Consider the following 22,346-nt stretch of genomic DNA (forward strand, 5'->3'; position numbering starts at 1 on the left):
CCCCCATTATTTTACATGGCTTGATATTTGGCCCCATCTGTATCTGTTTATATCTATATCTGTTTATAACAGATTATATAGAAACACTTCTGTCCTAGATGAGGTAGGGTTTTTTTTTGTTTTTTTTTTAAAGAAGCCAGAGAAAGACAGATGGAGACTCTGTATAGCAAACAAAATCTACACTTGTGAAAACATGACCTACTTTATCTATAAATAAAAACTTCCTCTGGACATCTTGTTTATTTACATCTGCCTTCACCAACACGAAGGAATGGACTCAAGAAATCTGAATACTTAGGTCTCATTTTTATTTTATTTAACATAGTCCCTGTATACAGGCTAATTTCTTTTAGATAATTTTAATATTTCTTAAACCTCAGGTACAGAAGCTACTTGCCTGGGTCGTTAAGCGCACACACACACACACACACACACACATAAACACACACACATACATCTCAAACTTTGAGAAAGCTGAACTTTTAAATTTAAGAAACTTGCTACTAATCTCAGACTCCTAATTCATCCAATAAACTTGTCCTGCTGCTGCTGCTGCTAAGTCGCTTCAGTCGTGTCTGACTCTGTGCGACCCCATAGACGGCCCACCAGGCTTCCCCGTCCCTGGGATTCTCCAGGCAAGAACACTGGAGTGGGTTGCCATTTCCTTCTCCAATGCGTGAAAGTGAAAAGTGAAAGTGAAGTCGCTCAGTCGTGTCCGACTCTCAGCGACCCCATGGACTGCAGCCTACCAGGCTCCTCCATCCATGGGATTTTTCCAGGCAAGAGTACTGGAGTGGGTTGCCATTGCCTTCTCCTAGAAGTTTCTAAATGTTTACCCTTGATTGCAGTACTTATATCAGTAACAAGGACAGGCCCACAGATCATATTTTGAGTAGCCTGCTCCAAGATAGTTTGTCTTTTTCCTATTTTCTGAGGGTCTGAATAGGCAACCAGTCTCCTATTCTTTACATTTTCTCCATGATATCTATTTATTTACTGTTTGAAATTGACCATTTAAAATTTATTTACTGTAGAAATTGACTGGGTCTTGGAAGGGGAAAATAAATGAGGAGTTTGGGATTAACATATACATATTACTATATATAAAATAAATAATAAGGACCTACTGTATAGCAGGGAGCTATATTCACAATTCTCCAATAACCTATATGGGAAAAGAATCTGAAAAAGAGTGAATGTATGTGTAACTGAGTCACTTTACTGTACACCTGAAAGTAACACAACGTTGTAAATCAACTATGAAGTAAAAAAAATGAAAGTGTCAGTTGCTCAGTCATGTCTGACTCTTTGCAACCCCATAGACTGCAGCACACCAGGCTCCTCTGCCCATGGAACTTTCCAGGCAAGAATAATGGAGTGGGTAGCTATTCCCTTCTCCAGATTTTCCTGACCCAGGGATGGAATCCAGGTTTCCTGCATTGAGGGCAGATTCACTACCGTCTGAGCCACCAGGGAAGCTCTTATGAAAGTGCTTTGTAAATTTTAAAGGGTCCAGGCACGAATACTAGGGTGGGTTGCTATTTCCTACTCCAGGGGATCTTCCTGACCCAGGGATCAAATTTGTGTCTCCTGCATTGGCAGGCAGATTCTTTACCATTGCACCACCTGGATCAACTATACTTGAATATAAAATAAAAATTAAATTTAAAAAAATGTGTTTCTATGACAAAGTGCATGTTCACAAAGAATTCAAATGTAAACCCCATTGATTAGTTTTCCCTCAGGGAGTGCTGGAGGATGTTTAGAAGGTTTTTCTGGAAGCTTGGGGGTTATAGGCTGTGACGGAGGAATGACCCAATCTTTTTGGCGCTGGCTGTTCAAAGGCATTTCGCTTTCTTAGTTCGTATCTTCTGATACATTATCCACAGAGAGCTGACAGACTGTATCTGGTTATAGCCATAAAAAAGTGGATTATTTCTAGTCTAGGTGGCAGGCAGTGTGATGGACAAAGGTGAGTCCATATCCTGAACCTGCACACTGTAACCCCAAGTCCTAAGTGCTGGATTCAAAGCTGCAAAATCCTGCAGGCAGCCAAGTCTGTCTGTATAGCAACATTCCCCCACCCTCACCACCTCATGTTACCTTAGAGCAACGGTTCTCAAACTTGAGCTGCACTGAAATTCCCTAGAGGGACTCTTCATATACAGACTGCCTCACCCCTGGGAATTTCTGGTTCCAGAGGTCTGGAGTGGAGCCCAAGAACTGGCATTTCTAGTTCCCAGGGCACGCTGCGGCAGCTCTGCGGGGTGTGTGTCGGGGGGTGAGACACGGTGAGAACTACTGCCTCAAGTATAAAGCAAATGTCTATTTAAGTGATGCTGAGTCTGTTCTTCAAGACAAAAATTGTGATTGTCCAGGGAAATGCCATACTTTCCTGCTTGGGACCTAGGAGTGTGTATTTATTATACAATTCGACTTCAGAGTTACCGGCAGCATTGATTCTGAACCCTGGTGATAGTGTTTGAGGTGGTAACATGAACAGATTTTCTTTACTGAAAATATTTTAGGTAAAGAACAGATTTGTGCTGATTACTTCAAGGAGCTCCTCTGTAAGTGCTTAGGGAGAGTAAATATTATAGATATCATTGAAACTAGAAGCAAATATTGAAGCTAAATTTAAGATTTAGAGGGGGAAATTCTTAGAGAAGAAAAAAAGACTCTAATACACCTTTGCTCCCAGGTGTACCCAGAAGTTTTCAGTATCCATGATTGCTTAGGTAGGTAACTCTTGGGTTCTTCTCATCAGGATAAAAAAAAAAAAAATCTGAAATCTGATACTCAGGTCAGTTAAAGAGAGAGGCAAGGCGGCTGCCTTTGGCGATGCTATTCAGGACGACCCTCGCTCTGTGGCAAGGAGGCTTCACCCTGCATTTCAATGCCGTCTTCAGACCAGTGTGGGCTCCTGATTCCCATCTATTCCTCCTCCATGGAAACGGTTGGTGAAGCAAAACTATGTGTGTAAAACTGCTCCTCCTAAGGGCTGCTGATTCCCAGAGGCAGAGAAGTGCCTTCTGCGAAAGACCGTAACCTCCGCGTGGGTCTGGAAAGACAAGAGCCACTTCCAAGATGGCAGATCACAGGGTAAAACAGCACGTTTAGTTTCTTCGGATCCACATTAACAAGCATCTCTTGTTAAAGAGAAGTTTGGGGTGTTGAAATAGAAGTAAAATACTGATGAGGTGGTGCTGTCCCTCTGCTGACATGCTACAGTTTTATTCTCTTCTCTTGAGAATACACCATCTCATTCATCCTTACAATACCCTTGTAAGATATGATCTGCCCTGTTTTGCATCTGAAGAACCTTAAGAAAAATTATTTGACCAAAGTTGTAAGTAGTTTAAGTTACAAACTCCCAACACCAAAGCCTATGTTCTTTCTCCCCTACCCTGGCCACTTCTAATTTTTGTTCTGTTCTGGATTGAGATGGAATATCTTCGTTTTCTATGGATATAGATTTCACATATGTAGCATTTGTATGAGAAAATATGTAGCTGGATGTCTAAGCCTTTTCTATAAACTCTAAAGCATAGTTTAAATGTCTTGCAGACTCATCTATTGCTGAAACTGCTCATCTTTAACAACAAAATGAACTTCATAGCAAGATCTTATCCCCGAAAATGGCTTGTTCCTAGGAATAAGGCTTGTTGAGTGAGTAAGTAGTGCTATTCCACTGAGAACCTTCCAATATTTTTTTCTTTGAAAGTGTTAGTTACTTAGTTGTGTCCAATTCTTTGTGCCCCCATGGACCATAGCTCACTAGGCTCCTCTGTCCATGGAATTCTCTTAACATTCCCTTCTCCAGGGGATCTTCCCAACCCAGGGATCAAACCTGAGTCTCCTGCATTGCAGGCAGATTCTTTACCATCTGAGCCACCAGGTAATAGCCATCAATTTTTAACAAATTGGGCAATGCAGTAAATATGGTTTTCTTTTTATGTGTCCAAAATGTCATCAGAGAAAAATGCCTTCCCCATTCCACAGCAATACTCATTATTCCATGAAGAGGTGCAGTAGGGTGTCTACCCCTCCCCTGCCACACAGGCGAGCACATTACATCAACTAGCCAAGCAGACCTTTGCCAAAACTACGGAAAAGATTTTCTCTTTTTGAGGTAGGTGTGAGCTGAAGGGATGCTGTGGCTTGAGGCTGCTAATTCCAATACTGTTAGGAAACATAGAATTAAAACTGGAAATGATACTCAGCAAGGCTGAGAGGTGGACAGAGTAAGCACTCCTATTTTAACCTCCAGAGCAAACCACATTTTCTTGAGCCTTCCAGATTTAAGCCAAAATAATCTCCTGGTTCAAAAATTTAGATTTCTGTCATTTACCACTGAAAGAGTACTAATGCAAAACTGTTCCTAAAATATTCTATTTCTCTGGACGTAAACTGAGACTAGTGAATGCAGTCTATTACCTGTGTATGATAGATTTAGCACATATTGCAACCTGTTAGTCTCAACGATAAAAGGAGAGCAATAAGTACCTTCTTTAGAAAAAAACTTTGTGAGGATTCAATGAAATAGAGCACGTACATTAAAAATGCCAACCGCCACATATAGAATTCAACAATACCGCATCATTCCCCCTTTCCTCCATTACCTTTCCAAAATATCAACAACTTGAGCTTCAGATAGTTCTAAGTGTTTTTCATGCATCAGCTCGTTTAATGTATGCAAGTACAAGCTAGAGACTATAATTAGCCCATCTTATAGAGGGGAAGGGCGGTATCCAGGGACACACACAGACATTGAGGGAGCTCTGGGACACAAATCGTCACATTAAGTGATTGAAGTCCTGGGTTTTTTGGATTTCATTGTCGTTTTATGAGGCTAACTCTCACTCCTCCTTATGTCACTAAACCTGTCTTCAGAAAACGTTTCCAAAATTTAGCTATTCTACTTGTTTGTAGATTAGGAAAGCAGCTCATCAGTCACGCTGCATGTTCAGTGCTGAATACAGTAAGGGATGTGCGAAGTGCAGGCCTAAGAGGCATGATCTATTTGGTACAGATGTTTTCTCTTAATTCAGAGGTTTAGAAGCTCTTTTTGCTTATATTGTACTCAAAGTATAGTGCCAATGTATCATGTACACATCTATGCTCTATTTTTTCCCCAATTATTCCCTAAAGGAAACTCTATACATAGCTGTGATGACAGTTGATGTTTACTGTTATGTACCAGGCACCCTGCCAAACCTTAACCTAAGTATTTACTCCTCATAGCACGTCTGACTCTTTGTGGCCCCATGGACTATAGCCCACCAGGCTCCTCTGTCCATGGGATTCTCCAGGAAAGAATACTGGAGTGGGTTGCCACATTCTACTCAAGGGCATCTTCCAGACCCAAGGATTGACTCTGTATCTCTTGCATCAGCAGGCGGATTCTTTACCACTAGCACCACCTGGGAAGCCCACGCAGTATTATAAGAGACCAGTAAGTGCTAAGGAACCCAAGGACACCTAGGGAGTGGACAAAGGGCAGGGGTGGCCTTGCTCCACGTCCACACTGAGGGAGGGGCAGGGTCTTACTCTTCCTGGCACCTAATGCTGAGCAGGGCACCCTCGGGAAGCACTCAAACAGTTAATGAATGAATATATGCCATGCTCTTCACAAAAGTAAAAAAGCACTTTCAAGTGATATAAAAGGGGACTTTAATGTGAAAGGGGCACTTATTGTGCAGAAAGAAAAAAAGCTTTAAAAGCACATCCTTTCTTGACAATTTATGGTAACTTCTTTAATCCCAGAAAGTCCACACTGTCACAGTAATACAAATTTCCCATCCCCTTTTCACCAGGCAGACTTGCGGGCTCTACCCAAGTAACACCCAGCCCAGGACAGTGGAAATGAGGTATGTCTGAAGGAGGATCAGAACAACGGCAAGTCAGCCATGAAGTGAGTTTATGATTCAATTTAGTCCTCCTTACCTTTGAATATTATGAGCAATCTATGCCATTATGATAGCTATTAAGGGTGAAATGATTAATTAAAACTAATTATCTGATAAGACTAAGCATACTGTCTAACCTAAGACAAATTCATCTACTTCAACTAAAAATACTGAACAGGAAAATTAAAAAGGTGAATAAGGAAATAAAAACCTTTCAGGTCTTATTTCCACTATATATTTCCTAAGTGACCTAAGGAAAGTATCATTCAAACAGAGTCACAATGTATTTTAAATTTTATTAGTAAGAGTTCGGAGTACAAATAAATTCAACTTGACATTTAGAAAAAAAGAAGTTATCCATTAAGGTTTATTCATAAAGAAAAACTTGTTCTGTACATTTTAATCTCCGATTTTAATGCTTAACTCCATAATGCTTCTAAGTCTATAACTTAATTTTAGATTTAATTTTAATAATTCTGCCTTATTACAGCTGGTTAAAAAGACTGGAAAACATCAAGTAGAAAAAAGAGACTAATTAAAATGACCTGAATTTAAAACTTTACTGAAGGACTTTAAAAAAAAAAAAGCCTTTAATACAAAAACAGCCTAAAAATTAGAATACTTTTGGCTGAAAAATTAGCAGCTATGAAAAAAATTACATAATATTTTATCAAGAACTGCATTACAAAAATATTGTGGTTTACATATATTAGAATGATTTACAACATAGTAAATGCTTATTTATATCAATCCAAAAATCTCTTTATAAAAAAATTTGATATAGTTTAGCACTTTTGAGATTCAGTTCCTAGTAAGTAACAGGAACGCAATTTAGATGTAGGTAGTACCTCTTGTAATTAGAGACCTAACCAGTAAGTCTTGTCAGATAATTATGAAGTTATATTCAATAATAAGCATTTATAAGAACTCAAAACAGTAACTCTAATCCCCTGATCAGTATGTATGCTTGGCATCAGAAATCCTACTATGAACAAATATGTAGCAAACTCCTGAAAACAACAGTTCACTTTAGAATAAGTGCCAATCATCACTTCTTTCCCTGACACACTATTTCCACCACTCTTCATTTGCACTGCCTTTTCTCCTAGGTGGGTGGTATATTTCTGCTTCTTAAAGACCAATCATGCCCAGCATAATCCCAGGTCATCGACTCCTTTGCAGCTGAAGTGAGCTATGAAACAGCAAAAAACCAAACACTTTTCAACAGAAAAATCATCCACCCTACTCAGCAAGGGAGAAGCTCCATCTGTAAACACTTTTCACCAAGGCTGTTTTAAAACTAGTCCTCTTAAGTCCAATGGTATCACATTATCCTTGTCGCTTTGGTTTGACAGTAAGTTCAAATCTTAAAAGAACATATTAAAGTTTCCAAGTTGTGTTACTCTGGAATCACAATTGAGTTGAAAATCTTGCTCTAGTGGGATGAAATTTCTTCTACATTCTGTGCATTTGGTATGACATCTCACAACCAATCACTGAGATACAAAGAGCGTTAGGAGTTCAAGGAGAGGAATTACTGATTACACTTCACCAGAGCCTCTGGAAGCCAAGACAGGGAGGGCATCGTTCGTGCAAACAGAAAGACGTCTTCTGAATTCAACCTAATGAGTTAGCACAGCTGTAGGTAAGTGATATAATGAGACAGTCACTGCGAAATGAGTAGCGTTTAACTGTGGTTACTTCGAGAAGAATGGGAAGTTCCCATGTTGTCACTGTTTCCACTTAAGAGTAGCTCAGCCTGGCCGTGTAAGAAAGGGACCCCCTTCACTCCTAGTCCCAGTGAGAGGTTCCTGGCAGCACCGGCTCCCACCTCTGGGAGCCGCACTTCCCTACAGAGCCTCTCACTCCTCATTTCCATGCAATCATCAGCAGGAAAAATGATATTCAGCTCAGTGAGGATAGGACCAAAAATCATAGGGATAAAACAGAAAATGAATGTGTATGCCAATGGAGTAAAACTCCTCATAGAGCTGATTCAAGAAGTAAAATCTATTTGCTAAAAGAAAGTAAGATACATCTCTATTTTTGGTTTGATTCAAAAGCGCCTCCTTCCTTATTGGCAAACTAGCTACACAGTGTGGTATGAGCTACTTTTCACTGAATTTATACACTAAAAATTATTCCTTAATAATTAAGACTTTTTAATATTAAATAGCCTAAATGTTCATAATAATACTGTATTAAAATATCTTAATAATTACAATTGGTAAAAAACATTCTAGTCAGTCATCTCAGCACTACTTCTTCAATTTCATCTTCTACAGAATCAACTACTTTTACCGCTGGTTTATTGTTGCCATGTCTTAGTCGGTGTCTACTTGGATTAAAACTTCCTTCGCTGAGGAAAAAGTCATCATCATCACTATGTTCCCTACCCCGGCTACTTTTATCCCCAGGGAGAAAATTTAGAGGGTCACGGTCTTCTTTAGTGGCAGCCAAAGAATTTGGGTCACCGCTTTTAGAGGAAAGGCTGCTGCTGCCACTGGTACCAAACAGCTGTTCCATCAAGTTGGCTTTTCTTTCTTGTCTGGTAATTGAATCTACACTGTCTTTACTAAATTTCTCTGTATTATTTCCTGAGAAATCCAAAAGGTCACTTTTTTGGTTAGCTGGATTTGACCTCACTGATGTTTTTGCAAATGAAGGCACATAGCTACCAAACGCAAGCTCATCTGGAGAGGCTGGGCTTCGAGTATGGCCTGGATTCTGACCATCTCCTTTCATCGTTAAAAGATTGAGGTCTTGCAAATGATGCCCATTAAATAATCTCTCTGAGGATCCCGAGGACATGTGTGTTCCGGGGTTTTTCTCTAGGGAACGCAGTTTTGGCTTTACATCAGGAAGCAATGGCAGAGAAGGATATTTTACATTCTGAGAGTCTTGTTCTCTGTTGATTTCATTCAGTTTAGCAAGTAGCATTTCTCTCTTCAGCCTCTCTTCTTCCTCTTCTTCCAGTTTATCAATTTTCTGAACTTGGTACATTTCCACTTGGTATCTTCCAGTTTCCAACACTGGCTTTCCTTCTCTCTCCAACAAAGATGTCTTTTCCTTTGGCTTTTTAGCAAGTTCTTCTCTTTCCCACCCTGTATGAAATCCAATTTTTAAAATGGGATTTTATATTAGTATTTTCAAATAAGAAAACAACTCTCATCTTAACTTACAAACCAGTTTTAGCTAACTTGGGTATGATCAGTACACCATAAATTTTATCTTTATACTTGATATTCTGGGTTTAAAAAACATACTTAAAGACAAAGTCTTCATTCTTTTTCTTTCCTTCAAAACTTCGTTCAGATGTTTGTGACTCTTGATAAGAATCCCCCCACCACTGTCTCAACCTTTTCTTGTTCTGTATAACCAGTTCACTGTTCAGCTGGAAGATATTAGGGGGTATTAACCCATTCTTTTCCAAGGGATGTTGACTCATCATTTGCTTAAACTCTTACCATTCTCCAGCTTCTCAACATCCTGTTTCACAACACGCAGTCCTTGATCTTTAGCAAATTTGTCTTCTCTTTCCACAGTTGGGTTTAGAATCTCAGCTTCTCCACGATTATCTCTCTCTTGAGATTCCAGATCCTATTATGTGTTTAAAAAGAAAATGCAAGTTCACATGCCAGAAAAGTAAGTATCATAAATTTATCTCCCATTAAGCATATTCCAACTAAGTTAGAAATTAAAGCAAATTTTCCATTTCTAAAGCAGCAAGCCACAAGTTACCGCCTTTGAAAGATTTTCAGAGGCACACAAAATGCTTACTTTAAAAATTTTAACTAAAGAGGCATTTGGAAGACATATCAGAACCAATATCCTACATAAAATTCTAAAGTACCCTTACTTCATATATTTCACAACAAAATCTGATGAATGCAGTTAACAAGAAAAGTCTCTTCATCAACTATTAAAGGCCCAAGTGAAGCACTGAATCTTTCAAGTTTACACTATGCCCAAGGCTTCCAATTAGTAAATCTCATAACATTTAAAATCAATTAAAAATGTAAACTTAAAATTTATTGTTTCTTATGGTCCCTTTCACATGTGTGTGTGATTTTTCTTAATAAAAGTAGCATATATAATTAGTGGACATCCAGAAGAAAGAACTGTCCCCTAGTATCCATTTCCTCCTCCTTCCTTTCAGTTACAGAATCCCCAAGTTTCAGCAGAGCATAGGGCTCCCTAACTGGAGGTCTCATTTGCTAGCCTTCCCCTGAAGCTAGACAGGACCAGTGGAACGTGAGTGGAAGTATGCATGCCACTTCTGATCACATTTATTTAAACAAAAACTGCTTGCCCTCCACCTCCTCATTCCTCCTCCTCCCAGGTGGGGTAGGCCAATTCCAACCACACAGATGAGGTTACACTCTTCACAACTGCAAAACAGACAAAGAAGGGCTACCATGGAACAAAGGTGTCTACCCGCCCTGCACTATCCCCTGACTTTCAGTTTATTACAGGAGAAAGTGTCTTGAATCTTGCTTGAGCCACTGTATTCTGGGTCTCTTTCCAACAGTAACAGCTCCCATCTGCTGGGACCCCTTAAAGTTACAGGATAAGCTTCCTGATTAGTTACTACCCCAGACCTGAAGGGTAACCCGCCCTTGTTTTATAGATTAAGAAACTGACGTTCTAAGAAGTCATACAAGTCACTAAAATGTTAGAATCATAATTTAATTAAAAAGCAGCGCTAACTCTAAGGCCACATCCTCTCTTTCACTACACCAGATTGCTGCTGCTTGTGCTGATTAAAAAGAGCAAATTTTTTTTTTCACCTTTCTAAAATTAAGAATTACTTTGGTATTCTACACTTTACCTTTAAAAACAAATTAGCATGATCTAGTCTCAATGATGGGCTTTCTAGGTGGCGCTAGTTGTAAAGAACCCAACTGCCAATGCAGCAGACATAAGAAATGCGAGTTTGATCTCTGGGTTGGGAAGATTCCCCAGAGGGGGGCCTGGCCACCCACTCCAGTATTCCTGCCTGGAGAATCCCATGGACAGAGAAGCCTGGTGGGCTACAGTCCATGGGGTCGCTAAGGTGGACACGTTAACTTAGCACGCACACACAGTTTCAATGATATTCAAATATAGGAAGGAACACAGATACAATAGCTTTTTTAAACTGTAAAACAAAATGAAATAAAGGAAAAAAGTAGAGTACACACAGGAAGCAGTTTAGTCCATCCTTTCTGTTTTGTACCATAGAAGAGACCTCAACTGTAAACACTAAAGACAAAACCCTATTAGAGAAAAGGACCTTTCAGTACTCAATGAATCCTTTTTAATGAAGATCCAACACAGAGCTCCTGAATGCCACTCTCATTTGAATGATATAAAGTCAGATTCTACTGCAATTACTTTGTTCAACATTCATCTAATCTATAAAAGTCTCTTATGCAAGAGGCCAAAAAAATATAGTCAAATTCTAACAAATCATTTGAAAGCTACTATAGTTTGCTATTAAACACAAAAGCAAGAAGGATTTTTAGAGACTATCTGGTAAGAGACATAAAAGGTAAGAAACTTAAAAGCTTTTCTTCTTTCTCCAGCCCAGAAAGTACAACCTTTCTGAAGCACCTAAAAGATAGTGTTAACTGACAGTCAATCCGAAGGAGTTTAATAAAATGCACAGATGTTACCTTTTTCCTTATAAAAGGCTAGTTGCATATTTAGACAGCTACAGCACTTGCTTCATTGTTGAAATTTTTAAATGTTTGATATTGTGTATTTAGGAATACTTCACACCTAGAGTTTAGTACCTAATCATATTGCTAAACTCACCAAAGAAAGACGTTCAGGTTCTTCCCTTTTGTTTTCATAACACATAACTGTCTGTGGTGTTATAGGATATTCCTCCAGCTTGAAGTCTTCACTGGTTTGTACTCCTTTTGTACACTGGTTTGTAAAATCACTCTGGCATGCAGCTACCATGAAAATTATAAAAGAATTTTTCTAATCGTACAGTGCTAAGATATATGGAATTCAACTGGTATATGTTCATGCTCTACATGAGATAACGCATGTTTATCAGCTCCATGACTACTCACTATTACTATTTTTTTATTTCTAGGATTTGCTGGCAATTTTGTGACTTGAAGACAATTCTGAGGAATAAATCCTATTAAACTTTTAGAAAGTTTATGTTTTTAACTTTTTGGAATTCAGAGAAGAAGGAAATTTACACTTTTGTTTTTTAAAAAAAGTATGGATGTGCATAAAAACACCAAAGTATTTATGAGTGAAATGAACGACAGCTGGGATTTCCTCTAAGGTAGAAAAAAAGTAGACAAACTAGATGAAATAAAATTAGCAAAATGTATAACTGTTAAAAGGTAGGTAATCCATAAATAAAGGTTCATTATACTATAATTTCCCATTTAGGGAATGCTTATATTTTTTCATAAAAGATAAAAAAAAACTTGTAATAAAAATATTTTAATTATGTAAAAAATAATTTTAATGACCTCAAGGGAAAAAACTGAGAAAGTGAAAGATTTCTGAAAAGTACCTATAAGGGAATTTAAATTTATTTCAATAAAGTTATTTCCCCTCATCTTCCTTCTACTTAAAAATTAATTTATTATTTTATTAATAATAAAAACTGGAATATGTCTTTCAACAATAATAACTACTATACCATTTTTTGTTGATGTAAATTCTTTTTCTTTCTTCGGAGAAGTCTTTGGCAGACGATTAGAATATATGTTTTTTATGTCCAGTTCTCTCTCCTTTTCCTAAAAACAAACCCAATATAATTAAGAATGTATAGAGTTTCAGTTTAAAATAAAAATCCTCATCTTGTCCACTGGGTATTTTCCTCATCAAATTGGAATACACCTAAGTCCAGCTTCCCTTTGTAACTACCAACTATAGAAAGGAATGCTTTTAGGGCATTTAGGTTAGGGTAGACCAAAGATTCTCCATTAAAAATCCAATACACACTAGCAGTCAAGAAAATCAGAATAAGGCAAAAAGTCTTTTTCTACCCACTCCTATTGTCTTCAACTGACTTCCAGGCCTAGCCTCAGAGACAAAGAATTTAATTAGCATCTCAAATTTGGGTTCCAAACTAATGATGAGTTAAAAATTAGACCATTTTTTAAAACACAAGTGTTCTTCACCATTTTGCAGCTAAGACTTTCTCTCACTGAAAATTTGATTAACAAAATGAAAATTCTATGAAAGATAATGCATAAATGCTTTAAGTTGCACAATATGTCAACCCATCAGTGACTTCTGGATAGAATTAAAAACATCTACTTCAACAAAATTAATTAATTTGAATGTTTCCTCTAAATACTATGAAAAGAAAGGGCATTATTTGAAACAACTTTAAAAATAATCAATCATGGGGTTATATGAGGAAGGACATTGGATTATTCAACCATGCAATACAGAAAGACTCTAGATCCCATAATTTTTCTTCCAGGATTCTGTAACTTTTTTCAGTTGTAGCATTCCTATCTACATTAGTCAATCTAATGTCTCATTTTTAGTTAGTGATTATATTAATAAATATTTTCTTTGTGTCAAAAATATGAGAATTTTGTAAATGATATTGTATCAAAGTTCCAAATATAAATGATAACAGTGTTAAAATATTGAGTTTTCATCTAATATATATCATAGGGAGAAACAATGTAATTTAAAATAAAATGTTTACCTTTAATTTGTGATATAGTCCTTCTAGCTCTTTTTGAAGAACTTTATTTTCATCATGAGCCTCACATGCCCTTTTCCTTTCAGCAAGCAACTGTCGTTGGAAACTGTTAGTACTTAGCTCAAGGTTTCTTGATAGTTCCTATGATATGTGCATAAATACACAGAAAATAGTACTTAAAAAATAATTCAACAGTAAAATACTGTACATAGTGTCAAAATGACATTTTTCCTAGTACCAAACAAAACACACAAAGCAGACTGTGCTTAGTGTTCATAAATATACAGTGAAATGGAAAATAGATTTATCAACAATTTAGTAAGATACTTAGCCTATTATTTTGCTTATTGTTTTCCACAATGATTTATACATAAATGCTGCATGAAGAGTAATGGATAGTCATTTAAACTGGAAGCAAAAGACAGCTAAAGGATGTGATGAGAAACATTGGCTTTTGGGAATCATTGTTTAGCAAATAGAAACTGAGACATCTGTGTAAAATTATACAGTACTATTCAAGGTGCAGAGAGCATCATTCCAGTTTTTACTTATTACAGCTCAAAAGACACACAAGATCAAGTGAAAGGATGGAATATAGTATTTCAAGCAAACAGAAACCAGAAGAAGGTGGCACAGTCTTACTTATATCAGATAAAATAAACCTCAAGCCAAAAAAGGTAACAAAAGACAAAGAAGGTCAATGATAAAGTGGTCAATACATTAAGACGACATAACAGTCATATCATATACACTCTCAACTCCCAAACACTGAAACATATTAAGAAAATACTGATAGATCTTAAGGGAGAGATCAACAATAATACTGTAATAGTAGGAAACTTCAATACCACACTATCAGCAATGAAAAGACTGTCCAAACAGAAAATCAACAAGGAAATGTTGGAACCACACTTTGGACCAAATGAAATAACAGATATATACAGAACACTACATCCAACAGCAGCAGAATACATATTCTTCTTGAGTATACATGAAACATTCTCCAAGATTGATCATATTGATCACAAAACAAATCTTAGCAAATTTAAGAATGAAATCATACCAACTATCTTTTCTGACCACTTGTGCTTGTGTGCTTGTGCTAAGTCGCTTCAGTCATGTCTGACTCTTTGTGACCCTATGGACTGTAACCCACCAGGCTCCTTTGTCCATGGGATTCTCCAGGCAAGAATGCTGGAGTGGGTTGCCAGGCCCTCCTCAGGGGATCTTCCTGAACCAGGGACTGAACCCTTGTCTCTTATGTCTAAATTCACTGACAGGAAGGTTCTTTACCACTAGCACTATCAGTCAACAAGACAAAAGTGAAAAGATTTATAAATGTGGAAATAAAACACTTCTAAACAATCACTAGGTCAAAAAAGAAATCAAAAGGGAAATCTTAAAAATTATCTCAAAACCAACAAAAATGGAAATATTTAATACAACATACCAAATCTTGTGGGATGCAGTGAAAACTCAAAATTTAGAGCATCAGTGCATATATTTAGAAATTAGAAAGATCTCACAGAAGCAACCTAACTTTACTTTGAGGAACCCAAGAATAAGACTGAAGTTAGCGAAAGGAAGGAAATAATAAAGATCAAGGTGAAAGTAAGTGAAATAGAGACCAGGAAAACAATAGAAAGGATCAATGAAACTAAGAGCTGGTTCTTTGAAAAGATAAACAAAACTGACAAACCTTTACCTTGAACTAAGGAAAAAAGAATTGGAAATGAAAGAAGAGAGATTACAGCCGATACTACAGAAATGCTCTGAATCGTAAGTGATTGGTATGAACAATTATGTGCTAAGAATTTACATAACCTAGAAAAATTGAAACAGACAAGCTACCAAGAATGAATCAGGAAGAAACATAAAATGTGAATCGGCTAATAATGAGTAAAGAGAGTGAATCAGTAATCAAATTCCCAACATGGAAGAAAGGAGATCAAGATGGTGGAGTAAGGGGACATGGAGCTCACCTGCCCCAATGAACACATCAAGAATACATCTACAGATGGAATAATTCTCACTGAAAACTAACTAGAAACTGAAAAAAGGACTGTACAACCAAGGCTGTAAGGCAGATACACAAGTAATCAGGAATGAAAGAAAAGTGATTGGGTAGGGACTTGTGCTTCTGGGCGAGAACTCAGGAAACGAGAAATTGCATGGGGAGTGAGTCTGTTGAGCCACAGACTGGGATCCCAGTCCTGGGGTCTGAGTGGAGGAGAGAAGCAACCTGGACTGCCCGGACAGATGGAAAGGCTGGGAAACCCTGGACTCCACTAAAGAGGAGCACATGAACACTGGCCTGCCTCTAAGGAAGGGTGAAGAAAGGTCCACTCTAGCAGCTACTGGGTTTCCCACAACCACGTCACTCTGGGCCCCAGCTGCAGCCAAGTGAACAGTCAAGCCCCGCTCACTCCATGCCACTGTGCAGCAATGGATCTGGGGTAGCCACGATCAGGGAAAAGACTCAACCTTGGGACACAGAGGCGGCAGAGTCCTGGGGCAGGGTCCAGGTGGGTCTGCAGCGGCCAGTATTGGCAGTTTGTTTAAGCGGTGACCAGAAGCACGACATATTTCTGGGAGCCACTGTACCACACCTCAATGTCCCCTGCCACACAAACACAGAGAAACCACACAGGCTCCTCCTCCTCGTGGAGCAAAGTGGAGACTGGGGACAGTGATCAGCTGTGAGGGGTCTTGCCGTGCCTCTGAGGAGAGGTCTGGCTGGTTTCCTGAAACTACTTCACTGTGTGCCCCAGCCAAAGCCAAGCAAATGCTCTATCCCTCCTCAGTCCATGCCACAGCGTGGCACTGGATGTGGGATGGCCATGACCAGGGAAAAGACTCTACCATGGGTCGCATCTAAAGGAGCCACAGACACCTGCCTGAGCAGTGCGCTGAACCTCTGTCTGTGGACAGGCCCCATCTGCTGCAGCACTCCCTACTTGGGGGCAAAGGTCCTGGTGCTGGGAGGGAGAAAAACGCACACTTAAAGGGACAGAGGCAGCTTGAGCCTGACAGGAGAGCTTCTGCTTTGGCAACTTGGGATCAGACCCCACCCCTGACAAAGAGGTGACAGCCTTGAACAGATAGAAGTCTCATCTCATACCAGGAAATTATGGCTGAAAACTTCCCAAGCCTGAAGGAGGAAACATATCAGATAAAGCACAGAGGGTTCCAGACAAGATGAACCCAAACAGACCTACACCAAGACATACAATAAAACTGTAAAAGTTAAACAGAGAATTCTAAAGGCAGCAAGAGAAAAGAGTCATATGCAAAGGAGAAAGGAGTCCCCATAAGGCTATCAGCTGATTTCTCTGCAGAAACTCTGCAGGTCAGAAGTGAGTGACATGATATAGTCAAAGCCCTAAAAGGGAAAAACCCGTAACCTATGATATTCTGCTCTGAAAGATAGTTACCATTTAGAATAGAAATGATGAACAACTTGTCAGAAAACCAAAAGTAAAAAATTCAACATACGAAAACTACCCTAAGGAAATATTGAAGGGTCTTGTGTAAGCTGAAATGAAGTATGAAAATCCCTGTAGGAAAGGCAGTATGTAAATTAAAAGATGAAAAAAAGTAGAAAAGCAACTATAACTAAAAGTTATAGTTGGATAACTATATTATAGTTATAGTTGGAGTTAAAGAATAAGCAGGAAGATGTAAAATGTGATATCAAAATACACAAAATGCGGGTTATGCAGCTTAAAAATGTAGATCTTTCAGAATGTGTTTGAACATTTAAGTTCAAACATTTAAGATTACCCAGTTTAAAACAAGTAGATATAATTATGAGTCAACATATGTGAACCCCATGGTAGCCACAACCAGAAAAGCAGCAATAAAATGGCAGTAAGTACACACCTGTTAATAATTACTTTAAATGTCAATGGACTAAACGTTCTGGTCAAAAGACGTAGGTGACTGACTGGATTTAAAAACAAAAACCAAGACCCTTAAATATGCTGTCTGTACGAGACTCACTTCAGGGCTGAAGACACACGCAGTGTGTAAGAGGATGGAAAAAGATGTTTCATGCAAGTAAAAATAACAAAGTGTGGGTAGCAATACTCACACAAAATCATATCAGCCTTTAAAATAAAAACTATAACGAAGGCAAGGAAGGCCTTGTATAATGATAAAAGGATCAATATAATAAGAGGGTATTACACTTGTTAACGTATACACACCCAACACAGGAGCACCTAAACATATAAAGCAAATACTAACAAACATAAAGAGCAAAACTGATAATAATACAACAATAGTACGAGATGTTAATATCCAACTGACATCAATGGACAGATAATCGAGACTGAAAACCAAAAAGGCACAGAGGCCTTAAATGACACAACAGACCAGTTAATTTTAATTGATACCTACATGAAGCTACATGCAAAAAAAGGCAGAATACACATTCATATCATATGCACATGGGATGTCCTTCAGTATAGATCACATACCAAAATCACAAAACAAGCCTCAACAAATTTAAGAAAGAAATTATTTCAAGCATCTTTTCCAACCACAACAGTATGAAACTAGAAATCAACCTCAGAAAGAAAAGTAGCTAAAGAACATATAGAGATTAAATAACATATTAACACTAATAAAAAAAATCAGTGGGTCAATGATAAAATCAAAGAGGATGTCAGAAATACCTAGAGACAAATGAAAATGAAAACACAACTTTCCAAAATACACCAAAAGGAACCCTTAGAGTAAAGTTCATAGTGATATGGGCCTTCCTCAAGAGCAAGAAAAATCTCAAACAACCTAACTTACCACCTTAAAGAATAAGAAAAAGAACAAAGGCCAAAGTCAGCAAAAGGAAGGAAATAATAAAAATCAGAGAGGAAATAGAGATTTAAAAGAAACAGTAGAAAAGATCAAACATAAACAAGGGCTGTTTTGGTTTTTTCTTTGAAAGATAAAATTGATAAACTGTTAACTGGGCTCACCAAGGAGAAAAGAAAGAGGACTCAAGTAAATAAGCAATGAAAAATGATAAATAACAATCACTACAACAGAGATACAAAAAATCATAAGAAAACACTATGAACAGTTATATGTCAACAAACTGGACAATCTAGAAGAAATAGACATATTTCTAGAAGCACACAGTTGGCCAAGTCTGAGTCAAGCAGAAACAGGCAATTTAAATAGACCAATCACTAGAAGTAAAATAGAATTTTTAATAAAAAATTCATAATTAAAAAAAAACACCCAGAAAACAAAAGTCCAGGCCCAGATGGCTTCATGGGGGAAATCTACCAAACATGTAAAGAACTTATACCTATCCTTCTCACACTATTCCAAAAAACTGAAGAGGAGATAACACTGCCAAATTTATTCTACAATAAATTATCATAATTTATTTAACCATATTCTGCTTCTCAATATCCAAGCGTTTTCAATTTCTCCTATGGTGGACACCCTATTATATACACATTTCAGCTTAGTTTTATATTATTTCCTTAGGGTAAATGTAAAGAAATGAGGTTTCTGGATTGATAGACATTTATATGATTTTAAAGCTTTTGAAAAGCATTACCAAAATGGCCTCTGGAAAGATTGTAACAATTACATTCTCTTGAAAAGTCTAGTAGCCTTTATTTTACTATATTCTTGAAATGACTGGATACTGGCATTTTAAAATCTGTGGACTACCAAAAAACAGAATATTACTATTTTAATTTGTATTTCCTGGATTAATAATCCTGAAGTTAATTTGTTTGTTTATTGACTATTCATATTCTTTATAAACAGTTTTATATAGTATAATAGGAATTTAGAAGATAATGACAAAATGGGGAAAAACAATATTAAAAACAAAAAGGCTACAAATTTTCCAGAACTGAAGATATAAAAAGAGAGATTAGAGCTGGAAAACCATCATGATAAAGATTGAATTACGAAAGAATCATCAGTGGATGTTAAATTTTAATGGGGAAAAAGATATATACATCCCAAGTGGCTCACCACAGATTGCTTATTGGTTTCACTGAAGAAGAAAAATAGTAATTTTATCAAGCAATACATTGGCAAGGGGATCACAATTAACATCAACAGTAAAGGACAGGTGAACGTCATGTACCTCCAGCTGTGATAGCTTAACAAGGAAATCTCACATCACTTATACAGTATCCTGGAGAAGAATGCAAAAACCTCAGTCTAATGAGAAAACATCAGAGAAATGCAAATTAACAATATTCTATTAAATGAAAAGGGATGGGGTACCATATTCTTCAAAAACATGAATGCTGAGACTTCCCTGGTGATCCAGCGGTTAAGACTGCCTTCCAATCAGGGGACATGAGTTCAGTCCCTGGTCGAGGAACTAAAATTTTTTAAAATGTGAATGTCGTAAAAGAGATGACAAAAGTATAAGGAAATGTTCCAGATTAAAGAAGGCTAAAGATATCTGGACAACCAACACAATACTTGACTCTAGATTGAATCTTGTACTAAAGCAGTAAAGTGGTATAAAAGACATTATTATTACATCAACTGAAAAAAAACCAATATATTGTGAAGAGAGTCTAGACAATTATTTTATAAATGTAAATTTATATCATAATTGTACTATGTTTATACAGGGACATATCCTTACTCTTAGGAAATAAAAGCAATGCATTTAGGGGTAAAAAGCATATGTATAGAACTTTCAGGAACTTGCCAGGTGGTACAGTGATGAAAGAATCTGCCTGCCAATGCTGGAGACATAAGAGACATGGGTTCGATCCCTTGGTTGGGAAGATTCCCTGAAGTAGGAAATGCAATCCACTCCAGTATTCTTGCCTGGAGAATGCCATGGACAGTGGGGCCCGGCAGGCTACAGTTCGTAAGATTACAAAGGGTCAGACACAACTAAGCAACTAAGGAAACACACAGAACTTTCTCTCAAACAGTTGAGAAAAAAATTACATGTGTATGTATGTGTGCATGTATGTTTGTGTTCACCCAAGACAGAGAAAGAATATGTGTACTTAAGACAAACGGGCAAATGTTAACAAAAGGTGAATCTGGGTAAAGAGTATGAGAGCGTTGTTAGAACTATGTATATATTTGCAACTCTCTATAACCTTAAAATCATCCCCATATAAAAAGTTAATTTAAATAAGTGTACCTTTAGACACTTAGAGGCAAAACAAGGAACCACTGAACTCAAACAAAATGTTTAAAAAGCTACTGGAGGTTAAAAGAGAAAATCAAATTCTAAATGGTAATAACTGTCAACCTGGAACCCAAGACTCAGTAAAATTATCATTCAAGAATGAAGACAAATTATATAGAAACACTAGAAAATTAACCACTTAAAAGTCCTCATTGAAAGGATGACCAAAAGTATAAGAAAGAAAGTGAACCCTGAAGGAAAGGTGAACAATAATGAATAATAGTGATATGCAAGTAATAACAGTGTGCCAAGAAACTAATTGTAAACCTCATAAAAATGATTAAAGAATTGAGTTTTAAAATAAGGTAAATTAAAACAGACAACAATAATATGGTGACATGAGACTAGAGAAAATGTTCTACTGTCCTGATAGAATTTGAAAGAACACAGGTATTAAGACTTTAGACTCCCTTAATTCAAATACAGATTATCTTAAAAATTCGAGGCTAAACTCGAAAAGAAGAGTAGTACAATCTGTCACTCTGAAATCAATGCAAAGGCAGAGTAAAGAGTAACAGGCAGGATGAAAAATAAGAAGCAGAGAAAAGGTGATAATAACTTTGTTTTAAAAAAATAACCCACGTAGATGGATCTATCTCAGTAATGCCAACAAATGTAGTAAATAAATAACTGTGGAACAAGATATTCTTATGCGAGATTCATCTGAAAAATTAATTTAGTCAAATATTGTACAAGCACAGAGATAAAACATTAACACAAAAAAGACAAAAGTGAAGAAAAAAAAGAAAAGTAGTGTAGATTAAATAGGCTTTAAGACAAAACCGTTAGAGAGAGAAAATTTATTTAATGTTAAAAAAAAAAAAAATCACCAGAAAGGTAAAACAAACCTGAATCAGTTTTAGTTTTAATTCTGAACCTATAAATAACACAGCTTCCATACATGCTACATTTTTTGGCAACATTTATCAAGAAGAGGAACATATTAACTGTATTAGGACTAAAAATGGGGCATATAACTATAGAAGTAATAGAAATTTTAAAATCATTTGTTGTTATTCAGTTGCTAAGTCATGTCTGACTTTTTGTGGCCCCATGGACTGCGGCATACCAACTCCTCTGTCCTCCACTATCTCCTGGAGTTTGCTCAAATTCATGTCCATTGAATCAGTGATGCTATCTCACCCTCTCATCCTCTGCCACCCCCTTTTCTCCTCTTGCCTTCAATCTTTCCCAGCATCAGGGTCTTTTCCAATAAGTCAGCTCTTTGCATCAGGTGGCCAAAGTATTGGAATGTCAGCTTCCACAACAGATCTTCTAACAAATTCAGGGTTGACTTCCTTTAGGATTGAATGGCTTGATCTCCTTACAGTCCAAGGGATTCTCAGGAGTCTTTTTCGAACCATAATTCAAAAGCATTATTCTTCAGTGCTCCACTTCCTTTACAGTCTCTCTCTCCCATCTGTACATGACTACTGAAAAAACCATAGCTTTGACTATATAGACCTTCGTTGGCAAAGTGATGTCTCTGCCTTTTATATGCTGTCTAGGTTTGTCATAGCTTTCCTTCCAAGGAGCAAGCATCTTTTAATTTCATGACTGTGAT

At 37.3% G+C, this 22,346-nt stretch overlaps 1 protein-coding gene across 3 annotated transcripts in view; it reads right to left on the reverse strand.

Annotated features, from left to right (window-relative positions):
- Positions 1-6,191: 6,191 nt before the first annotated feature.
- LCA5 (lebercilin LCA5) overlaps positions 6,192-22,346 on the reverse strand; it is a 48,453-nt gene continuing 32,298 nt past the window's right edge. For all 3 annotated transcript variants that reach the window (XM_081530393.1, XM_081530394.1, XM_081530395.1), the window contains exons 4-8: positions 13,591-13,728; positions 12,565-12,661; positions 11,709-11,851; positions 9,377-9,509; positions 6,192-9,013 (exon numbers count right to left, since the gene is read on the reverse strand). In XM_081530393.1, coding sequence (XP_081386519.1) covers positions 8,157-9,013; positions 9,377-9,509; positions 11,709-11,851; positions 12,565-12,661; positions 13,591-13,728 — 1,368 coding nt within the window. In that variant the 3' untranslated portion in view covers positions 6,192-8,156. The remainder of the gene's footprint in view (positions 9,014-9,376; positions 9,510-11,708; positions 11,852-12,564; positions 12,662-13,590; positions 13,729-22,346) is intronic.

The sequence above is a fragment of the Giraffa tippelskirchi genome, chromosome 9, assembly GCF_054371585.1.
Source record: "Giraffa tippelskirchi isolate mGirTip1 chromosome 9, T2T-mGirTip1v1.2.pri, whole genome shotgun sequence".
Classification (NCBI taxonomy): domain Eukaryota; kingdom Metazoa; phylum Chordata; class Mammalia; order Artiodactyla; family Giraffidae; genus Giraffa; species Giraffa tippelskirchi.